Source organism: Solea solea, chromosome 19, assembly GCF_958295425.1.
Source record: "Solea solea chromosome 19, fSolSol10.1, whole genome shotgun sequence".
NCBI lineage: Eukaryota > Metazoa > Chordata > Actinopteri > Pleuronectiformes > Soleidae > Solea > Solea solea.
In genome coordinates, this window is record NC_081152.1 from 22,481,224 (window position 1) to 22,501,423 (window position 20,200).

General features: G+C 42.7%; 3 protein-coding genes and 1 long non-coding RNA gene across 7 annotated transcripts; 3 read left to right on the forward strand and 1 right to left on the reverse strand.

The window, feature by feature from the left end:
- The first annotated feature begins 1,945 nt into the window (after positions 1-1,945).
- On the forward strand, positions 1,946-3,799 carry LOC131446009 (uncharacterized). Its single transcript, XR_009233869.1, has 4 exons — positions 1,946-2,001; positions 2,227-2,356; positions 2,474-2,568; positions 3,543-3,799. It is a non-coding gene; the product is annotated as an uncharacterized LOC131446009 (long non-coding RNA).
- A 447-nt stretch (positions 3,800-4,246) lies between these two features.
- Positions 4,247-6,911, forward strand: LOC131446682 (cyclin-dependent kinase 11A). Its single transcript, XM_058618070.1, has 5 exons — positions 4,247-4,333; positions 5,742-6,218; positions 6,332-6,493; positions 6,588-6,672; positions 6,790-6,911. Exons 1-5 carry the CDS (start codon positions 4,247-4,249, stop codon positions 6,909-6,911), a joined length of 933 nt encoding a protein of 310 aa, XP_058474053.1.
- A 91-nt stretch (positions 6,912-7,002) lies between these two features.
- Positions 7,003-8,817, forward strand: LOC131446006 (uncharacterized). Its single transcript, XM_058616878.1, has 6 exons — positions 7,003-7,177; positions 7,316-7,611; positions 7,720-7,892; positions 8,038-8,286; positions 8,365-8,589; positions 8,670-8,817. The coding sequence occupies exons 1-6, from the start codon at positions 7,005-7,007 to the stop codon at positions 8,721-8,723; spliced, it is 1,170 nt and encodes a 389-aa protein (XP_058472861.1). The 5' UTR covers positions 7,003-7,004; the 3' UTR covers positions 8,724-8,817.
- Positions 8,818-12,129: 3,312 nt separating this feature from the next.
- Positions 12,130-20,115, reverse strand: LOC131446003 (bromodomain-containing protein 3-like). 4 transcript variants are annotated; one of them, XM_058616874.1, is made up of 11 exons: positions 19,932-20,115; positions 18,605-18,931; positions 17,870-18,007; positions 17,671-17,779; positions 17,197-17,249; positions 16,799-17,110; positions 16,592-16,720; positions 16,238-16,435; positions 12,938-13,083; positions 12,581-12,855; positions 12,130-12,493 (listed from the first exon to the last, which is right to left on the reverse strand). In XM_058616874.1, the coding sequence occupies exons 2-11, from the start codon at positions 18,797-18,799 to the stop codon at positions 12,399-12,401; spliced, it is 1,650 nt and encodes a 549-aa protein (XP_058472857.1). In that variant the 5' UTR covers positions 18,800-18,931; positions 19,932-20,115; the 3' UTR covers positions 12,130-12,398. The 4 variants fall into 4 exon arrangements, with proteins under 4 accessions (XP_058472857.1, XP_058472854.1, XP_058472856.1 ...); XM_058616871.1 differs by having other exon boundaries at positions 17,644-17,779; XM_058616873.1 differs by lacking the exon at positions 19,932-20,115 and adding an exon at positions 19,792-19,899 and having other exon boundaries at positions 17,644-17,779.
- Positions 20,116-20,200: the final 85 nt, after the last annotated feature.

Here is a 20,200-nt window from a genome sequence, read left to right on the forward strand (position 1 = left end):
TCGTCTGTCCTCCCTCCAGGAGATTTTCAGCCAATGGGTGTCCTCTTTTTTTGGTGGTTTAAACACATCAAGTGTGACTGATGTCCAAATATCTGCTGGGACATTTATCTCACAAACACGATAACACATAAAAGACCCGATGTGGCAGTGGGGTATGGTTGGTGTGGTATGGTATGGTTAATAAAGCCTTATTTTCCACCACCAGCTGACCCTTCCTTCCTCCTCTGAACACGCTGTGGGTGCTGAAGCCCACACCCGACAATGGCTTCTCTTCCCCCAGGTTTTTCCCACATGTCTGTGGTGTTCTGTCTCTGGGCTTTTTTGAAGCGCTCCATATTCAAGGCCACAGTTAACAAGCTGTTACTGAAGACTGCATAAACCTGAATAAAATCACAGACTAAACAATGGAATTAAAAACAAAAAAAAGATTTTTTACTTTTACATGAATAAAACAAGAGCAAAGATTATAGAGTGCTTTTTATTTTCTCTTTGTCCATTTCTGTTTTTAATAAGCAGAGAAAAAGAAGAACCCAGTGACCAGTTAGCCAAACACGACACAATGGAGTATTCCAGGTGAGTCACATTCAAGGACAATAGTTTGTCTTCTCGTCCTCATCTGTCTCTCAGTGTGAGACAGAAATATTAATTATAATAACATAAAAGTTCAAACTAATCACTCATTTGTTTTGTGATTTCATTCATTATTAATGATAAACTGGAACAACACACACACACACACACACACACATCACTACATTCTACCATTATCACTTGTACAACTGTGTTTAAACATTAAATATATTGTGAACGTGTTTATTTTACATCAGCTGTGTGTAAATACACATGATTTATGGGATGTTTTGTCTAATTAGAGCTTAAATCAGGGCTCTCTGCAGTCGCACCTGTAGCTTTGGAAAAAAGCATGTTGTTTACCTTCATTTGATTTATTTATTTCAAAGTGACCGCTTGTTTTTTTTAGGGACCGAGGCGATAAATGAAAGTGGTTTAATATTTCGTCCACTAAAATATGCGTGACGTCCTTAAATCTTCTTAAATCGACTTATTGTCAACAGTTTTCTTTTTCTACTTTTTAGATTTCACAGACAACTTAGCAGCTGGTGCAAATGCACAAGTGCAAGCAGAATTGGAAAAACGTAAGGAAAAGGCATTTTCCGTTTTGGTGCTGAATGTAAGTACATCCCAGTTGTACCTGATAACAAGCTGTATGACCCCAAAAGAAGCGTGGGACACGCTGAAAGAGAGACTCTTGCAAATAAGCTGTTCCTAAAGAAGACATATTTCAGATGTGAAATGAAGGAAGGAGAATCCATAACTTTAAACCGATCAGCTGGGAGCATTAGGTGCTGTGATTGAAGAGGAGGACCAGATCGGGACACTGCTGGGGAGCCTGCCACAAAGCTATGCTACAAATGTTACTGTCAGGTTTTTGTATTTCTTAGTTGCTACTTTGTTTTGCCTTTTTGAGCCTTCAGAGTTTTTCCTCGTGAAGAGTGATTTTGATTTGACACTTTGCCCAAACCGTTTTGTCTCCTCCCAGCGAGTGATTATAATTTGTTATTTTTGCCTTTTTGCTTTTCTAGTGATTCCTCGATAGAGTGATTGTTTTGTTTTGTTGAGCAGGGGCTCCCAATTGAGGACCATTGAGTTCGGCGCCTCCATGAGTAAGAAGGAACACATTGTGGAGTGTTTTCACGCTACATTCATCGTCATGTGTGTTGCATCTTTACAGACAGCTACACTGTAAAAACGATAACTAGCAATTGTTGATCTCATTCCAATTTATAAATTAAATTCACTCAGCTCAACAAGAATTTGTAAATCTTTGAGCAGATTTTTGAGTTAAGTTGGGCCAACTCGGTCGATTGCTCATGTGCGCATGCGCAGCAAGCCTGAACCAGTTTGAACCAGTTTGAACCGGTTTTAACGGCTCTGTGCTGAAGGTGTGCGCCTGTGGAGCTGACAAAACTTTCGCTCTAGCAGGTAAGCCAAGTGTTTTTACTTCCATCATGCTGAATTAATGCAGAATTACTTTTTTTTTTTACTGTATGTCATTGTTTGCTGTTGGTAACTTTTTGGTACGCGGCTCGTCCAGGCTTGGAGGATGATATTTTTTTAAGAAAGTGGTGTAAGTAATTCAGAAACTATATTTATTGTAGCTTACGTTGTGTCTTTTTTTTTTATCTGGTGCAAAACTGGGTAAACCAGGCGATAAACAACGATGGTATTCGTTTATTATGTGAACGCGTTTGGGCCTGGACTGCTGAAAATCTACAGGTCTAAGAAAGAAGCTTTTGGTCAGGAGATGGAGGAGCTCCTTGATCAACATGATTACCAGGTCAGTGAAGTTCTCCTTGGCCTGGCAGTTTTAGAAGAGCATGAATATACTTTCTTATTAGGAATGACAAAATTACAGTACTATACTAATTAAAATACTCATGTTTTCCACTTTTAGACATCCGACATTGTGTCCCACTGGAAACAGCAGCACTGAGAGGCCTGCCTATCGACCTCCGCGAAGATGCAACCAAGTTTTTCCTGAAGTGCTCAGTAAGTAATAGTAACTGCAGCAAAGACAAATAATTCAGGTCATGCAGCTAATTCCTCCTTCCCATGAGAAGGAGTCGTTAATCCAAAATGTAAAAGTACACCTCCCCTGTTTTTTTTTTTTTTAAACAGCCCCATTGTTACAGGTGATGCACCGTTATGAGCATGTGAGAATCGATTTTTTAAATCGAATAGTGACATAAAAATCTGAATCGAATCATGAGACACCAAAAGATTTACAGCCCTATACTGGCATGCTCTGGGACTCCTCTCCTGGTCTCCTCCTGCCTGGTTTGGTATGTTTTCTGATAGGAGCTACAGTTCTGTAATGATTGTCATCGCTTGTATGGATGTCGTGGATGTCACACCCTGAACTCTGCGTTGTTGGTCTACCTGAGTTTGTTACATATGCAGAGAAAATAAAAGACAGTGTTATTTTGCTCTCTGCCATGTCACCTGTCACTGATGAGCACCTCAGTGATTTCATACATTTGAGGGGAAATTTGAAGCATCTTCTACCACGTCTTTATATTCATTACATTTGAGTTTGTTGACAAAATGAAGATTTCAGAATTTTCAGCCTCTCCCATATCATGACATTGGCTTATGCATTTCTCTCCAGTGTCAGCCCTTTTCTCACTCTTTAACATTACATACTGTATATCTCCGATTTGTTAATATTTTTCATACATTGTTTACACCAACTTGTTTACAATTCGTGTAAATGACCCTCCTTAAACTACTCCTTAAAATTGCTTTATCAGTTTTCATTGGCTGTCAGATTACAGTTTATAGCTGCCCATTTTTGTTCTGCCTTTTTAACATCTTCTTTTAGCCATTATGAAGACAGTCATCTCTCTGCTTACAAGTTATACTTTAACCTTTTCAGTACTCGCATATTTTCTTCAGAAAATGCTCTTTCTAGTTTGTCTTAGTTTTTCTAATCTCTTAATAATGTATCTGTTCTTCTTCCTCAGGACACCACATGTGTCTGTTGCCATCCTCACTGTGCTACATGATGATAAAGCCGACAACACTGCGAGACCAGGGGTTTGTGTTGGAAGAGGACACTGTGCTTCATCATATTCCAAACATGGGGAAAATAATCATAATTGACATGTTCAGTGAGCCTAGTATTGGTTTCAAATACTCAGGAAGATTCACCCCAAATGTTATTAGACTATACAGTATGCATGTTGTTTTTTACACATGTTGTATGTATGATGTGTGTTATCCTGTGTTCACTGGTAAACTGAATAAAACATTTCAGATAACATTCAGTCTGTATTATTAATTATCCATCTATTGAGCAGTTTTAAAATAAAATGATAGCAGCGTAAATTTAGCTTGATTTATAAAGGTAAAATTTATGTTTATTCAACAAGAATATTTGTGTTTAAAGAAGGTAGAAATACATGACATTCATGGGAAAAAATGTTCATTAATTCAACATAAAAATCTGTGTTTGGTGAAGGTAGAAGTACATTGTGTTCAAGCAAGAAGTTCTTTATTGGTCTCACAGTATTATCCTCATAAGGTGAACAAAAAGATCTGAGTTGGCAGAACTCTTGGTAAAACTTAAAAACCTTAGTTAAGTCAACAACAGCTGGCAAAAGTTGAGAAAACTCAAAAATCTCTTGCATCATGTTGTTTTCTCAACTTTTTCTTTTTTACAGTGTACATGGAGGAGTACGCAGCTTACATCTTCTGCCCTCAAGGAACACCTAAAATGCAGGAGAACGTGGTGACAAAGAGCAGCGGGGCCAAGGTGCTGGTTCAATTGGACTGGAGGTTCCTTTTCAACCTGCCCCTGCTTAAGTTGTAAGTAGTGAATTTACGGATGTTAAGAATGTTCTTTCTTAAAAAAAAAAGAAAGGTAAATCTTCCCCTACCCCGTCTGCACCTGCAGGAGAGGGAGAGAAGAGCAGTGACACGTGGTTGGAGGAGCATTTGCGCTGGATTTAAACTGGATTTGTGGTGTTTTTTTGCTGGTTTTGGAGAGTTGGAGAGATTTCGAGAGAGAGAATTTGGTGTTTGATTTTCAAACGTGAGTATTATTTTATTATTTATTATTAAGTTATTAAATTATTAAATTTATAATTGACTGTAATGTTACATGTGTTTATTGTGTTTAGTTATGTTTGTCAAGTGCGCATTTGGTGTTTTTTTAATGTGTTTAGTGGGTTTTTCATGGCGTTTTGTCGAGGCGCCATAAAGACGCGTCAATTAAGTGCTTAAATGTCATGCTCTGTTCACGTGATGGCCAGGGAACACGCTGATAGTAACTGGTGATACCCTAATAATAATAATAATAATAAAAGCATAATAAAGATAACAATAATAGTATAAACGTATTATAATAATAATAATAGTATAAACTAATAATAATAACAATATAATAAAAATAATTAAATAATGATGATAGTAATAATAATAATTTAAACACTCAAAATGTGTTGTGTTTAGTTAAGTTTGTCAGGTGCGCATTTGGTGTTTTTTTTAATGCGTTTAGTGGGTTTTTCATGGAGTTTTGTCGACATGTCAATTAAGTGCTTGTTAAGTGTCATGCTCTGATCACGTGCTAGGGTTAGGGTGCACACAGATAGTAACTGGTACTGCGTGAGCACGCAGAAATCCTAATAATAATAATAAACAAACCCATTTTGAGTGTTTAACTGAAATAAAATTAAATACAATAAAAACTCAATTAATGTACATGTATATGTGTATCTACAGTATATACGTATATGTATATGTACTGTCAAAAGAATTGTTGAGATACACATAGGAAGGAGATCAGAGTCAGCTCAGTGTCCAAACAAGGGTTTAATCTTGTACAAGAGGAGCATTCACAAAGCAACACACAGGCCAGTTACAAAGTGAAGACTTCCTGTCTTGTAGGAATCGCAAGGTATTTATCTGTCTCAATGGGTCTGCTATCACCCTGCCACGAGGTGCAGACCCCCGCCTCTGTGGGTCTGTTATCACCTGGCCCTAAGTCACTGACCCATTGTCTCTATTCACAAGTCACATCAAACAGTTCCTAAAACAATACAAATGGTCACTGGTCACATCAAACGGTTGCATTGAACATGTATACATATATGTGTACGTGTACCCATATATGTATATTTTGTAAATTTTTTTGTTAATTTTTTCTTTCTTCACTTTCACAGATGACAAAGCCGAAGGTTCCCCTGGAGTGCCCAATTTGTGGAAAGGTTTTGGTGTTTGTGTCCCGGCACCTCAGGGTTACCCACAAAATCCTGAATGAGAAGGAGAGGGCAATTCTCAATAATATGGCCACTGGGCGGACGGTGGTGCCCCCTGGGCCATGCCCCATGTTAATGTGTTTGCCCTACATCCTGCATATCGAAAAGCACATCCGCACCCACCTTGACATGGGGGTGGCCTGGCAGGACGGGGCAATCCGGGCACTGAAGCGCTCCACTGCCCTCAGGTTGCTGGCAGACCTCAGGGCCAGTAACCCATCTCCTCCGATGGTCTCCAGGCTGGACCTGGATGAAGCAGGAAACCCAGAGGAGGGGGTTTCTGGCCTTTGCCAGCTTCCTGCCTGCATACACGCAAGGCAGAGGGTCCGCCAACTTGAGGGGGATTTGGCGGACCTCAAACAAACTAATGATGAGCTCACGGTGAGTAAATGGACACAAGATAAGAAGAACGCATTCTATCCCTAATGAAGGCATTACATTGTCAACTAATCGCAGTCCTAACTAAACCTTGCTGTTTGTTTTTCCCTCTTCAGAGACGGCTGAGGGAGGACAGGCCCCGCCGTCGCCAGCCACCTAAAAAGCTCCCAACTAGCTCCTCCAGTGAGCAGGAGGAGGAGCAGGAGGAAGAAGATGAGGAGCAGCAGCCGCCGCAGGCGCGACTGCAGCTGAAGAGGGTCCTTTCTTCTCCCCCTGAGGTGAGAAGATAATAGATTATTGGTGTGATTCATTGTCTTAATCTCAAGGCACTTTACATTCAGACCTCTTCATGTCTTCTTATTGTTTTTGCAGACGAAGAAGAAGAAGGAGGAGGAGGAGGAGGCGGTGGTGCCTCAGCCGCCGAAGAAGAAGAAGAGGGAGGAGGAGGAGGGGGAACGTGTGAGTGAGATGGATGTGTTCACCAATAACTTTACAAGTCTCTACCAAGTGTAGAACCAATGCGCACATTTGGTCATGTAGTAGAGGTGTTTAATGTTTTGTTTTGTTTTTCTAGGACAAAGAGCGAGGCAGCTGGACGGCGGCACAGAGCAAGCTGTTCTGCGCGATGTCACCGTACTTCTCACAGAGGAGCAGGGGCTCCCAACTGAGAAAGATCGAGTTTGGAGCCTCCATTAGTAAGAATGAACACATTGTGTGCTTGTGCAGGTGTGTGGAGTGTTTTCACGCTACATTCATCATCATGTGTGTTCCATCTTTACAGACACCTACATGGAAGAATACGCCGCATACATCTTCTGCCCTCAGGGCACACAGAAGATGCAGCAAAATGCAGTGACGAAGAGCAGCCGGGCAAAGGTGCTGGTGAAATTTCTTTGCCTCGGCTGCCCGTCACTTCAACTGTGGGACTGGAGGTTCCTATTCAACGTGCCGCTGCTCAAGTTGTAAGTAGTGAATTTACGGATGTTAAGAATGCTCTTTTCTTGTCAAGTCTATTGCTTAGTTACCACAATGGTTTGACGATGATGATGAAGTACTCAAAACATATGATTGAGACTAAAGCCAGACTGGTCTTTCTACAGCTACCCCACACTCCTGAGGAATGTTGGCCTGGCCCCAACGACAGTGGCACTGTATTTGGGCCAGGCCATCTCCTTTGTTGAGTATTTCCGTGATACCCCTCCAAAACACTCGAGGTTGAAAGCCGGTGAGAAGACTCTGCTGGTCAGGGAACTCCGCAAGCTTTATAGGGATGTGGGGCGAAACGTACTTGGACACCAGCTGCTGGTCAAGCAGACCAAACAGCAGCGGCTGGTGTCCAAGGAAGACCTCACGTCCTGCCAGTCCCTGGCCAAGATGAGGATGACCGAACTCCTCGGTGAGTCTGTACTGCCTCTCTCTCTCTTTCTCTCTCTCACACACTTTTTTTCAGTGCCTAAAAGCTTTAAGTGTTATTGTTCTCTTCTCTCTTTAACTCTTATTACAGAGGACATTGCAAATGCGCCACCCCGGGACCCCAAGACGAGGTACCGCTTCTTTGGGTACCTGGCGGCCTACCTGTCGTCCATATATGGACACCGGTCAGGTGTTCTGACCAAGATGAGGGCGAAGGAGGTCAGGGAGGCCGTCGGGGACCCAAAAGCAGGGTACCTCATTAATGTCGTCGGGGACCCAAAAGCAGGGTACCTCATTAATGTAAGTATCATTTTAATCTCTTTCCCAAAACTTCTTAAACATTCACACGTCAATTTTTGTTTCCGTTCCACGCTTGCAAATCCGTGGTGTCATACTTTGTCTTCTGCAGGTCTTGGACCACAAGACTGTCAGGAAGTTCGGGGTGGCGCAGATTTATCTGGAGCCTGAGGAGCACTCTTGGTGCGTGGAGTGGCTCCGTCTCCATAAGAGGGCAGTACCGACAAATGACTACTTCTTCTCATCTCTTGGCCGGGGGGAGGCAAAAGATTTGGTGAAGTACTTCAGGGCGGCATGGGCCGAGATGGGCCTCCAGGGAGCGCCCTCCTTAATGGACATCAGGTCGGCGGTGTCCACCTATGTGGGTATAAAAAACACATGATGAGGAATTGCTCAATACCAATACTTGTTTATTAATGCCTCTTTTTCTACTTCATAGAATTTTGAATCCAATGATGCTGAGGTGCGGGACCAAGTGGCCACATTCATGTGCCACAGCGTGAAGACACAGGAAAGATTTTATGCACTGCATAATACACTTAAGCGGGCGAAGCAGATGAGAGAGCTGTTCGTCAGTCTCTCACTGAGACGAGTCGAACCTGCTCTCTCATCTGCTTCCGCCGACCCCTCCAAACCAGCGGAGGAGTCCGAGGGCCAAACAAGAGTAAGTTAAACCCTTGCAATTCCTGTCACACCACTGTCAAAATTCACTAACCTTATGTATACCTGTTCTTTATTCTGAAGGTGACACCACGGAAGAAACAATCCACCTCTCCAGCTGCTGGCAAGGAAAATTAAGGGGAAGCTGGGGATCAGCCCACGGAAAAAGTATCCTCTGAGGAAATAGAGGGCGAACATGTTAAAAGTTTGAACTGTATTTTAAGTTGTATGTTTGATGTTTAAATAAATAAAAAAAAGAAAAGTGCATGTTTGCACACACAAAAAAACCAAAAAACCTCCACATGGGCTCTGCCGTGACGTGGCGTGGAGGCTTAAAGCCTGTGTGGTCTCAGAGCCTCTGGATTTTTTCAGAGGCTCTAAGATCACAAATGCTAACCAAAGTGCCCCCCAATGTCACAACTACTCTATGTAACAGCATGGATTCATGTTGAACACTTGGTAATGTAACAATATATATTCATATTAAGATATCTAGCCATGTCCCTATATGAATTCATGTAGGGACACTTAGCAATGTAACAGCATGGATTCATGTAGGGACATTCGGCAATGTCCCTCTTCCCTCTTCAGCTGAGGGAGCTGCAAAAAGCAGCTCCGCATCGCCAGCGCCCGACCCTTGGGCAGCTGCTTGCGCAGCCCCCTGCCCGGCCAGTATCTAGCTCCTCCTCCTCCTCATCTGGGAGTGAGGAGGAGGAGGAGGAGGAGCAGCAGCAGCCACCTTCCTGGCTCTGATCCAGAGGAAGAGGAGGAGGTAGATGAGCCGGAGGAGGAGCCGCAACAGCAGCCGCGGCTGGAGGAGTAGGAGGAGAACATTCGACGAGGAGGTTAGTGTAGAATCATTGAGCACATGTGGTAGAGGTGTTATTGATGTTTTAAAAAAGAAGCAAAAGAAGCATTTGAAAACATCCCGCTGTCTCGCCGCACCGTGACGAGAAGGGTGGAGGACATCGCAGAGCATCTGGAGTTTCAGCTGCAAAGTAAAGTGGGAAGCTTCGACTTTTTTTCCTTTGGCTTTGGATGAGAGCTGTGACGTCCGTGACACAGCCCAGCTGCTCATATTCGTTATAACGCGCGACTTCACGGAGGACCAGGCAGCAATGCGGCCAATGAAAGGAACCACAACGGGGAGTGATCTGTTCACCGAGGTAAACGCATGCATGGACAAACTGGGACTCGAGCGGGACAGACTGGCAGGTGTCACTACGGATGGATGTCCCAATTTGAAAAGAATGCAAATAAAGTGAGTGAACTCAACTTTATACATTGTATTATTCATCAGCAAACATTGTGCAAGTCAGCACTAAAACTTAGCCATGTGGTTGATGTTGTTACTACAACAGTTAATTTCATCAGTATTTTGGCTACAAAGATGATGTGATGTCTTTAGAAAGCTAAGAAAATCCTTGTTTCAATAGTATATGAAACTCAAAATGCCCATTGTTATTAATGTGACTGAAAATTAGTCAAATGTTTCACATTTTGTTTATCATTTTGGAAATTCTATTTGAATAAATGATATTTTTGAAAGCTAACCTCACCTTTTAATTGCCAAATAATAACATACACTTTTACCAGTGGTCAAAACAATGCCATTTACTGCTTTTTATATAGAAATAAAATGTATATTATGCATAATTGAGTTCGGCATTTTGGCCCGGCCCTCCAAAATATTTTCAGTTGCTCATTTGGCCCCCTGGGAAAAATAATTGCCCACCCCTGCCATAGGTCATACACAAATTTTTTTTTTTTTGAAAAAATTAGTGTCTGCTTCTGCCTACTGTCCGCGTAAACAAAAACACCACACATTATCATTGTTGTTAAGGCCAAAAGTGTACCTGGGTTGCGCTACGTTTCGACCTGTGGCCAATCCAACCAAGCATGATGTCATTCTAGCTAGCCGCACAACCCTGGGCACATTACCTTGTTGTTGAAAGGCGCTATACAAATAAACTTGCCTTGCCTTGCCTTACCACCCTCAGTGTAACCCATCAGAGAGGTTCAACAGGACCCTTTTGCAACGGCTTCAGACACTGAAAGACAAAGAAAAATGCAGATGGAAAGAACACTTGCCGCAAATGATCCATGTCTGCAATTGTACCAGGCACGAAGCCACAGGGTACTCGCCTTTTTACCTACTTTACGGTCGCCATCCTCGTCTGCCTGTAGACCTCTTATTTGGACTGGGGACAGAGGAGGAAGTCACATCCCCACGGGGATATGCGGAAAAGTGGGCAGCAAAAATGAAGGAAGCCTACAAAGTTGCCTCTGAAAACAGCCGTCAGTCAAGTGCCAGGGGTAAGCAGTACTACAATCGACATGTGAAAGGAATGACTCTGTTGCCAGGAGATCGTGAACCCTAGTTCACAATCTCATTTCACATCAAAAGATGAGGCCCAGGAAAATTGAGATCTTACTGGGAAGACACTGTGTACCAAGTCAAGGAGCAACTGAACAGTGGTCCAATGTACAAAGTGTGTCCAGAAAGAGGAGAAGGCAGAACTCGTACCCTGCATCGTAACCTGTTGCACCTGGTAAATGATTTACCTTCTGACTTATCTGTACCATCTGAACCTGCAAAGAGGAGAAACTTGTCTTCATCACTACCTAATGAGAGATGAAGAAGAGAAAGAGGGTTAAACAGTCAACATCACAATGAACTGGCTGCGAACAGTGACTTATCAGACTCAGATGAGGAGAGGGACACTTGATACTGGCTCTGACTACCGGTAAGGGGAGAACCCCTAAGTGGACTGCCAAGACCCACTCAAAAGCCAGAGAGAGACCCGGCTCCTTCCCTCCTGCAAGAGACCTTGCTTGCTGTGTCAGAAGACCCTACGCAGGAAGAAATCACTCAGGATAAACGTTTTGTTCACCAGTGATCTGGCGTTCACCAGGCCGAACCTGGCAGGAGCCGGAGGCTTCGGTTCGGCAGACCGCGAGGCCCGTGGCGGCGTCTTCAGAAGCTGGGGGTTCACGCCGCGCTGAGAAGGTCGCAGAGGGCGGATGCGGCGGGTCCGGAGTCCCTCAAATGAGCCGGTGACAGATACAAGGCAGGCGTCGATGGGATCCAGGAAACGCCGAGGCACAGACAGACACATACACACATACAGTCACAGACAGACACACACAGAGACACTCAAACACACACACACACACACAGGCAGTAACAGTTGTCACAAACTTATCGTGCAAAAAGTGACGCAGCAGTTTGTCGTCTTTAAAAAGTGAGTTCACGTTTGTTAAACTAGATTTGACTTGAAGTGTGTTAAAGACTTTTACTGTGTTTTGCATTAAAGCAGCAATAATATCTACACTTATGACGTCATCTGTCTGTTTATAATCAGAATCACTTCAAACAATCATTAACTTTGACATCTGTTTACTACTGTGGGATTTCAACTTTAAAAGAATGAGACAAAGAAGAGGAAGGCAGTGATGCAACATTACAGATGAACAGTGCTCTGTATTTCACAGGTCAAAGGTCACAGCTGCCACTGACAGAAGAACACGACGACACCACGAGTGAAAGTGGTGAAAAACAGACTTTTATTGTCGTTTGTAACAAACTGGAGACAAACTTAGATTTTCTTGAACTCAGCAGGAAGCGCCATCAGGCTGTTTGATGAAGAAGAAACTCAAAGAGCAGAAAGTGACAGATAATCACACATTTACAACACAATCCACTTTGAATACAAAAACACAGACATTTTCAACAGAATACAAAAATAAACATGTTTAACATTTGTGAGGAACTCTCCTCCTGTGAGAAGAAGAAATAAATAAAAGACACTTTCACGAGTCAGTGGCGTCGGAGGTGAAGTCTGAGCTGGAGCCGGAGTCTGAGTCCGAAAAACTGCTGCTGCCCGCGTGATGAGACGCAGCTTTTTCTGAAAGAAGAGAAACAAAAAAAACAACACAGCTTAAAAAGGATTCTGGTTTCAAGTTCTTTAAACTTCCCTCAAATGAACTCTTACTTTGAAACTTCAGGAACGTCCGGTACAGACAGGACTTGACGTAATGCTCCAGCTCCCTCAGAGTCGACGGCTTCAGTCTCTCAAAGTCAATCTCGATCTCGTCCGGGTTGGCGTCGTACATCGACGGCTCTCGTGACTTCAGGATGTGCACGACGTGACCTAGCTTCGTACCCGCTAGGCGATTAATGTCCAGACTCAGCTGGTGTTTCTCGTCGTACGTCATCGGCAGAGACTCGTCGTCAGAATCCCACTTTTTACTTCCCCTCACCGAGTTCCTGAAATTCCAACATGAAGCGTCAAAAGTCTCTGTGGAGGAAACTTAACTTCATGTAAATCAAGTTATGAAAACTGTCAGACCTGCATGTGGAGAGTGAAGTGCTCCGGGAACGAGTGCTGCCTTTGTTTTGCCCCTCGTTCTTTCTCTTGCTCCTTTCTTTCTTCTTTGTTGGTTTAATGGGCGGGGCTTCAGAGAGCTCAGTCAGCTGTTCGTGAACAGCTTTCAGCTAGATGCAGAGTTAGTACAAATGTGTTACCGCGGTGCCACAAATACAAACAACAGAGAAAACATCTCTTCTCCTTCTTCTGATCGTTTTCAGCAGGCTGTAACACTGAGGTGCAGTGCTGCCCTCTACAGCTCACAGTTCTCAATCACAGCTCAAAGTTCTTGCTCAGTTTGTTTAGATGTTACAGTAAAGTGTGTCACAGTGATGAGGTTGTTCCATGTTCCATGAGATTTAGAATCCCAGGACCTGGTCAGTGGAGGGCTGTCGGGGCCAGCAGGGTCTTCTCTGCTGGGCCCGAAATCACAAAAGTAAATGTTTTAATAATGAAATGAATGTGTGTCTAAACGTGTCTGAATTCAATCACTTTTTCCAGTACGTTACGATTGTATTTCCAGAAATAATGTGCTTATTTTTTGTAAAGCTGAGCTGGATTTTCCATATGTCATTAAACGCATCACAGCTCCGTGGACCTGCTCTCGCATTATTGCTGGCCTTATGTTGAAGCTGCCGTTTCCTATTTGGTTAGAACTTTGACTGACGTGTCATCAGCCAATCAGTGACAGGACGCCTCGTGTGTCTGGTGCTAGCTCCCGCTGTCATCAACAAAGTTTATTAGAACTGGCGGGTTTTTCTGCGCGATGTGACTGAACTAAGCTATGGCTGCTGCGATGATGACACGGAGGAACTTCAACAGCGTTCTGTCCACTTGAGCCCCGAGATGGGGAAGAGAAAGCAGTGAAATGCTTTGATATACATACTGTGTGTTCATGCATCGATTCATTAAACAGTTTTAAGAAATATAATTAAAAAGTTATTTAGTTATCTAGTTATTTTCAGCGCCGTCCCCGCGCATGTCGTTCCAAATTTCGGGGGGGATCGGGTAACGTATGGCAAAGTTATAGGGCACTTCCTGTTTAAAATGGCCGACTTCCTGTTCGGTCAATGGCGTCTTTGAAACATATTCAGGGAAGGTCCCTTAACTCACATATACGGTTTCGTGCAAATCGGACAACGTACGGTAAAGTTAGAGGGCACTTCCTGTTTAAAATGGCCAACTTCCTATTCGGGAATTCCACTTCCTGTTGGGAGTTCATCTTTTGCAGACATACTCAGGACAGGTCCCTGGTGTCACATATAAGGTTTTGTGCAGATCGGACAACGTATGGCAAAGTAAGAGAGCACTTCCTGTTTAAAATGGCCGACTTCCTGTTCGGTCAATGGCGTCTCCGTAAACATATTCAGGGAAGGTCCCTTAACTCACATATAAGGTTTCGTGCAAATCGGACAACGTACGGTAAAGTTAGAGGGCACTTCCTGTTTAAAATGGCCGACTTCCTGTTCGGGAATTCCACTTCCTGTTGGGAGTTCATCTTTTGCAGACATACTCAGGACAGGTCCCTGGTGTCACATATAAGGTTTTGTGCAAATCGGACAACGTATGGCAAAGTTAGAGGGCACTTCCTGTTTAAAATGGCCGACTTCCTGTTCGGTCAATGGCGTCTCCGTAAACATATTCAGGAAAGGTCCATTAACTCACATATAAGGTTTCGTGCAAATCGGACAACGTATGGCAAAGTTAGAGGGCACTTCCTGTTTAAAATGGCCGACTTCCTGTTCGGTCAACGACGTCTCTGTAAACATGTTCAGGGAAGGTCCCGTAACTCACATATCTAGTTTCGTGTCAATCGGACAATGTAAGACTTTACTTCCTGTTTCAGGCGTTCCACTTCCTGTAGGGAGGTGACCTTTTACGGACACGTTGAGGAAGGGTCTGGGGTCCCACATATTAAGTTTCAAGTGGATACAACAATCCCTGTTTGAGCAGCATCAAATACTATAAATGTAATTCTGTCTGCTGTCACCAGGTGGTGCTGTTTTTGAAATTGAATATTTTCATATAGACGTGTTCAGGGCCGGACTATCATCAATCCTTGCAGGTTTGGTTCAGATCGGACCAGGATTGGCAAAGTTGTAACAGTTTGTTTTTTTAGAATTGCTGTTTTCAAAATGTACCGTTTCAGCAACATAGTCGTCTTCAGCAACTAACCATCATCAACTATAGCAAGTTTGGTTGGGATCAGACCTTCCATCGCGAAGTTATAAGAGTTTCATTGTCTGTTGTGAAAAATCGAAATTATCTCCAACTTTGGCGCCCCCTATCTCGTACGCCATACAACATTCTAAAAAGCTTTTGATAACTTTAGATGCTCAACTTGTCCACAGTTATCTCACCAAGTTTGAAGGTGATCCCACAAAAGCTCTAGGAGGAGTTTATTGAAATACCGGCTGTCATATTGTCTGCTGTCACCAGGGGGCGCTGTTTTCGGAATTTAATATTTTCATAAAGACGTCTTTAGGGCCGGACTATCAACAATCCTAGCAAGTTTGGTTCAAATTGGACGAGGATTCGCAAAGTTGTAGCAGTTTGTTTTTTGTCGCAAATATCTGACTTTGCAGTGTTGCCATGGCAACATCGTTGAACGATTTGTTATCATATTCAGCACGCATCATCTACCATGTGTTTTGCATGTTTTCACCAGTTTTGAGTTTGATACGATGAACTCTGTAAAAGTTATAAGCAAAATTGTGAATTTGTTGTATTTTCTGTTACCACTAGGTGGCGCTGTTTTCAAAATGTACAGTTTTTGCATAGACTTCTTTAGCCATGGTCCATCATCAACCCTAGCATATTTGGTTGGAATGGGACCTTCTATCGCAAAGTTATAAGAGATTGTTGCCTGTGGCGAAACATTTAAATTTTCACCAACTTTGCCGCCCCTTTCTCCTACGCCATGATACTTATTTTAAAGATTTTGATACCTTTGGATCCTCAACTTGTCCACAGTGACCTCACCAAGTTTGAAGGTGATCCCATGAAAGGTCTAGGACAAGTTCGTTCAATTATCATTGGTGCGAAATGGCCAAAATCTGCAAAGCATTTACTTCCTTACATTTACTTACTTACAATCCTAGATGGCGACTTTCCTGTTCGTTTTAGAGCATAGGCTGCGCTGACTAATTATTCATTTCTATTGAGTTATCAATGAAAAAAAGCCTATAGCTGTTATAATGCACAGCGGTGTGTGCGCGTGCAGATCAACTGTCTCGTTGCTGCATTTGTGTGTGTTGTTTATTTTCATGAACATGAACTCACTTGCTCTGCACCCACTTGCTCTTGAAACTCAGCGAGTCTCGTGGCGCGTTCCTCCGCCGAGTCCGACGTGTCTCTGCCGGAGGAAGTGCCGCCGCTCATCCGGCCGAAACTTCCATTCTTAGTGGACTGTGGAGTCAGCGCTGACGCCAGGTCCACGGGCTCGTCCGGCATCTTTGCAAACCTCTTCTCAAACACGCCCTGAGACACACACACACAAACGCACGCACGAGCACACACGCACACACACACACAAACAAACAAACGCACACGCGCGCGCACACACACACCAGGAGAAGAATCAGTAGCGTTTTCTTCTTCTCTTTAAAACATTAGGTGAAGTCATGAGAGCGTCACCTGCAGTTCTCTGGCGTTGTAGACGACCACGTGATCAGGAGGGTTGTATTTGTAGCAGTTGGAAAAAATCAGCCGAACATCTGCAGCGAAACTTTGAGTGTCTCTGTATTCTCCTCCGTCCATTTTTTTCTATAAAATAAATGGCCGTTAACAACAGCTGAAGACTGTGTGTGTGTGTGTGTGATGTAAAAATGTGTGTTTGTGTACTTTAACAGTGCCGAGGTCCATGGGGTATTTGATGATGTCATGATAATCGTGCAGAGCCAGAGCTTCAGCGTCCACTGGCTTGTAGAAGGGCCAGGCGTAGACGGCGTGTTTCTTTGAGAGCATTTCCTTCAGTATGTCGTTGCAGTATTTGAGCTGTTTGTTGGATCCGCTCTGCTCCGTCTGTTTCTGCAACAAATCCTTCTCCTCTAAGTCCCGCCTCCTCTTGTTTTCAGACAAATTGCTCGGACTGGTCGCGAGCGGCGACGGCAGATCAGATGACGGCGCTCGTTCCTTCCTTTTCAGGCCTTTCTTCTTCATTCATACAAAAGAAAAACAGTCAAGTCAAGTTCTCCTCAGACTCTCTTTTTCATTTATACAACAGATGGACAAATACTCACTTTTGTGGCTGCTGTAGCTGAAGGACATGAGGTCACAGTTCCCGCCTGTCCAGCTGCAGATCAGCATTTACACATATGATGATGATATTAATGAGGGTACAACTGGAAATAATTCTCAACAAAAACAACAGTTGTTCACTGCTTTCACCTTCACTTTTTCGGATTCTACACAGGGAGGCTCAAGTGTGAATGAAATACGGCTGCAAGTAACAATTGTCTTCAGAATGGAGGAATCTGTCAATTTATTTGGTTTTGTTTGGTCCATAAGGCTGTAGTGCCATGAACAACGGTGACAGTGCCTGGTGTTGAATTCACCATCACTGACTGGTGTTTGTGTAAACACACACACACACATATAAATATATATATGTATATATATATATATATATGTAGAGAGAGAGAGAGATGATATATCATATACAGCTTTTACATGTAATGGTTTATAACCTGCAGCGCTGATTTTCTTGCCCTTCCCTTTCGCTGCATGAGGGAAAATCTCCACTTCTCTCTGAGGCATCTGGGAAACTTTCTGTAAGTAAATCTTCTCCACAGCTAGCGCCATCAGCACAATGTCATCTGTTGGCTGAAAGACAGATTTAAAACAAAATCTGTGAGGATTTAATCTGTGTGCTACCACAGTGAGACATGAATTTGTATGTGTGACTCTGCTCACCTTGTTGTATATGTAGCAGTTGGTGAACATGGTGTTGAAGTCTTGCATACACTCACTAGCGCTGTAGTAGTAGTTGTTCTCCAGGCGTTTCTTGATGGTTCCCATGTCCATTGGAGATGTTATTATCGTATGATAATCCTGATTAAAGACAAATAATCCACACACGTCAGACCAATGAATCACAGATTCATAAGCCTGACAGTGTCAGTGAAATAGCGAGCTGATGATTCACTGATTTCTGCCTTCACGGTAATCTCAAATTATTACAGATAATCCTGCCCCTAGTTTAAACCTGATTAATAATTATTAATAATCTGTATTATGTTGGTAAAAAAATGAACAACAAAATATAAATATTTGAGCAAACTTTATGTTTTGAAAATTAAACAACTTAGAAAAGAGCCTCGAGCTGTGAAATAAAAGATTAAAATGGGAAGAAAAATCACATATGACATTTTAGACTGATCACAGTTACAGGTTTCTTACAACTGTTATCTGCTTTTATTTGTTTTGAAGTAATGGTTTTAATAAAGGGAATTTTCATTAACACAATCGTATATTATAACTGCAGTGAGAATATACAAGAGCTCACGTTTTTATTCTGTGATTTGTTTTCTAACGTTTTTTTCTGGCAAAATCAGTGTAGACAGACATCCATGCTCACTTAAAACTGTTGGTTATGTGTTCTTTAACATTCTGCTCTGAAAGCTTGAAGAACATTTACAGATTACTCACTGGTAATCCCAGAGTGACAGCATCAACGGGCTGGTAGAACGGCCAGGCAAACTGATGGCGCCACAGTGACTTGATCACCACGTTGAGCATGTACTGCAGCTGGTTGGTTCTGCGGCTGGACATGTTTGGGTTGGTGACCTCGGGAGGAGGAGGGTTCACGACCTGTGGAGGACCTGGGTCTAGATGCACTGACATGGTGGCGGTGTCAGGAGACGATGGTCTCTGTTATCTTCTGTGAATCCTGCTGCGCTCGTCTCCCAGCTCATCAAAAGCTCCCGGGAAACATCGGCAAACTTCACACATACTTTTCATAACACACTCAGTGACCTGTTGACAAATGTAGAAAAAAGACTGTAAGTGTCGTACGAGTGTCGCACAGATCTTCTAAAATAAGAAACCTCAGTTTTGCAGTTTCTGCAAGTTTGCTGCTGCGATGACTGATTCACATCAGACAAACAAAATACTAACACAGCATTAAGGCCACTCATGTTGTGTTTCATCGCCTTATTCAAACATATAAAAGCAACATCACTGATTTCATAATGACTCAGTAAAATCAATACCTCTGACCATGTGTAAAGATCCTTATTTCAAATGTTTACTGAAAAACACGTATCCTTAGTAGGTTTATTTCAATACATTACATTAAGTGAAAGATTCTGGTTACAGTTTTAACAATTTGAATCTATTATATTAGTAACATATTTTCATATAACACCCACATTTCAAGCCTCAAACCAGCAGCTGTAAAAATAACTTGAAATATATTTTCTGACATAAAATCGGACTTTTCTTTTTTGACGCTCAGAGAAGCTAACTGTAACTAGCACGGTGAGCTACAGTGGTTAGGTGTCGCTTTGTTGTTATTTTAAAAATCACGGTCATAAACAACAACACACGTGCTAACACTTTCACAAGCACTAACAGAGATGTTATTACGGGGTGTAGCTCATGCTAACAGTCCACAAAGTTTAACATGACACTGTTGCTGGAGCTAACATTGCTAAAACAAACATTTAATGTTCGACAGGTAAAAACCGGTACAGGTGAAACACGAGCGTGACTGTAACTCTTTAACTTTTGCTAACACTCACACGTAGATATCTGTCGCTAAAGCTAACCTAGCATGAGTTAGAGCGTGTTAATGTGTCGCAGGTGTGAATGTGAAACAAATAAAGAAGACAAACTTCACTTATTTCACTTTATCTGAGATGAAGATACGCTGAAGAGGAGGAGGAGGAAGGACGGACACACACACACACACACACACACACACACGGCCAAGTTAGCCACGGCTAAAGCTACACACACACACACACACACCCACCAGCAGCAGTTTCTTCTTCTCCTTTGTTGTTTGGCAAATTCGCCGTTGAAAACCAGCGTAAACGCGCATTAGCGCCACATACAGGTCTGGAGTGCGGGTCAAACTGTTGTTTTCGTTTTATTTTTATTTCCATCTCATATATAAAACAAAAAACGTATTTTTGTGTCTATGCATTGATTTATTTCACCAGAATAAGGACACATTCATCTGAATCAAGTTGATCTGGACATTTTTATCCCTCATGACTTGCCGTTCCTACTGAGCGGTTT

Coding starts and splice junctions, on each gene's coding strand:
- LOC131446003 (XM_058616871.1), bottom strand. CDS start 18,799: ATGTCAGTGCATCTAGACCCAGGTCCTCCACAGGTCGTGAACCCTCCT. Junction 17,250..17,643: donor CAAGAAAATCAGCGCTGCAG/GTTATAAACCAT, acceptor GCTGATCTGCAG/CTGGACAGGCGGGAACTGTG. Junction 17,111..17,196: donor CAGCTACAGCAGCCACAAAA/GTGAGTATTTGT, acceptor GTATGAATGAAG/AAGAAAGGCCTGAAAAGGAA.
- LOC131446006 (XM_058616878.1), top strand. CDS start 7,005: ATGGAAGAATACGCCGCATACATCTTCTGCCCTCAGGGCACACAGAAG. Junction 7,612..7,719: donor GAGGATGACCGAACTCCTCG/GTGAGTCTGTAC, acceptor CTCTTATTACAG/AGGACATTGCAAATGCGCCA. Junction 8,590..8,669: donor AGTCCGAGGGCCAAACAAGA/GTAAGTTAAACC, acceptor TTTATTCTGAAG/GTGACACCACGGAAGAAACA.
- LOC131446682 (XM_058618070.1), top strand. CDS start 4,247: ATGGAGGAGTACGCAGCTTACATCTTCTGCCCTCAAGGAACACCTAAA. Junction 4,334..5,741: donor CAAAGAGCAGCGGGGCCAAG/GTGCTGGTTCAA, acceptor TCACTTTCACAG/ATGACAAAGCCGAAGGTTCC. Junction 6,494..6,587: donor TCCTTTCTTCTCCCCCTGAG/GTGAGAAGATAA, acceptor TTGTTTTTGCAG/ACGAAGAAGAAGAAGGAGGA.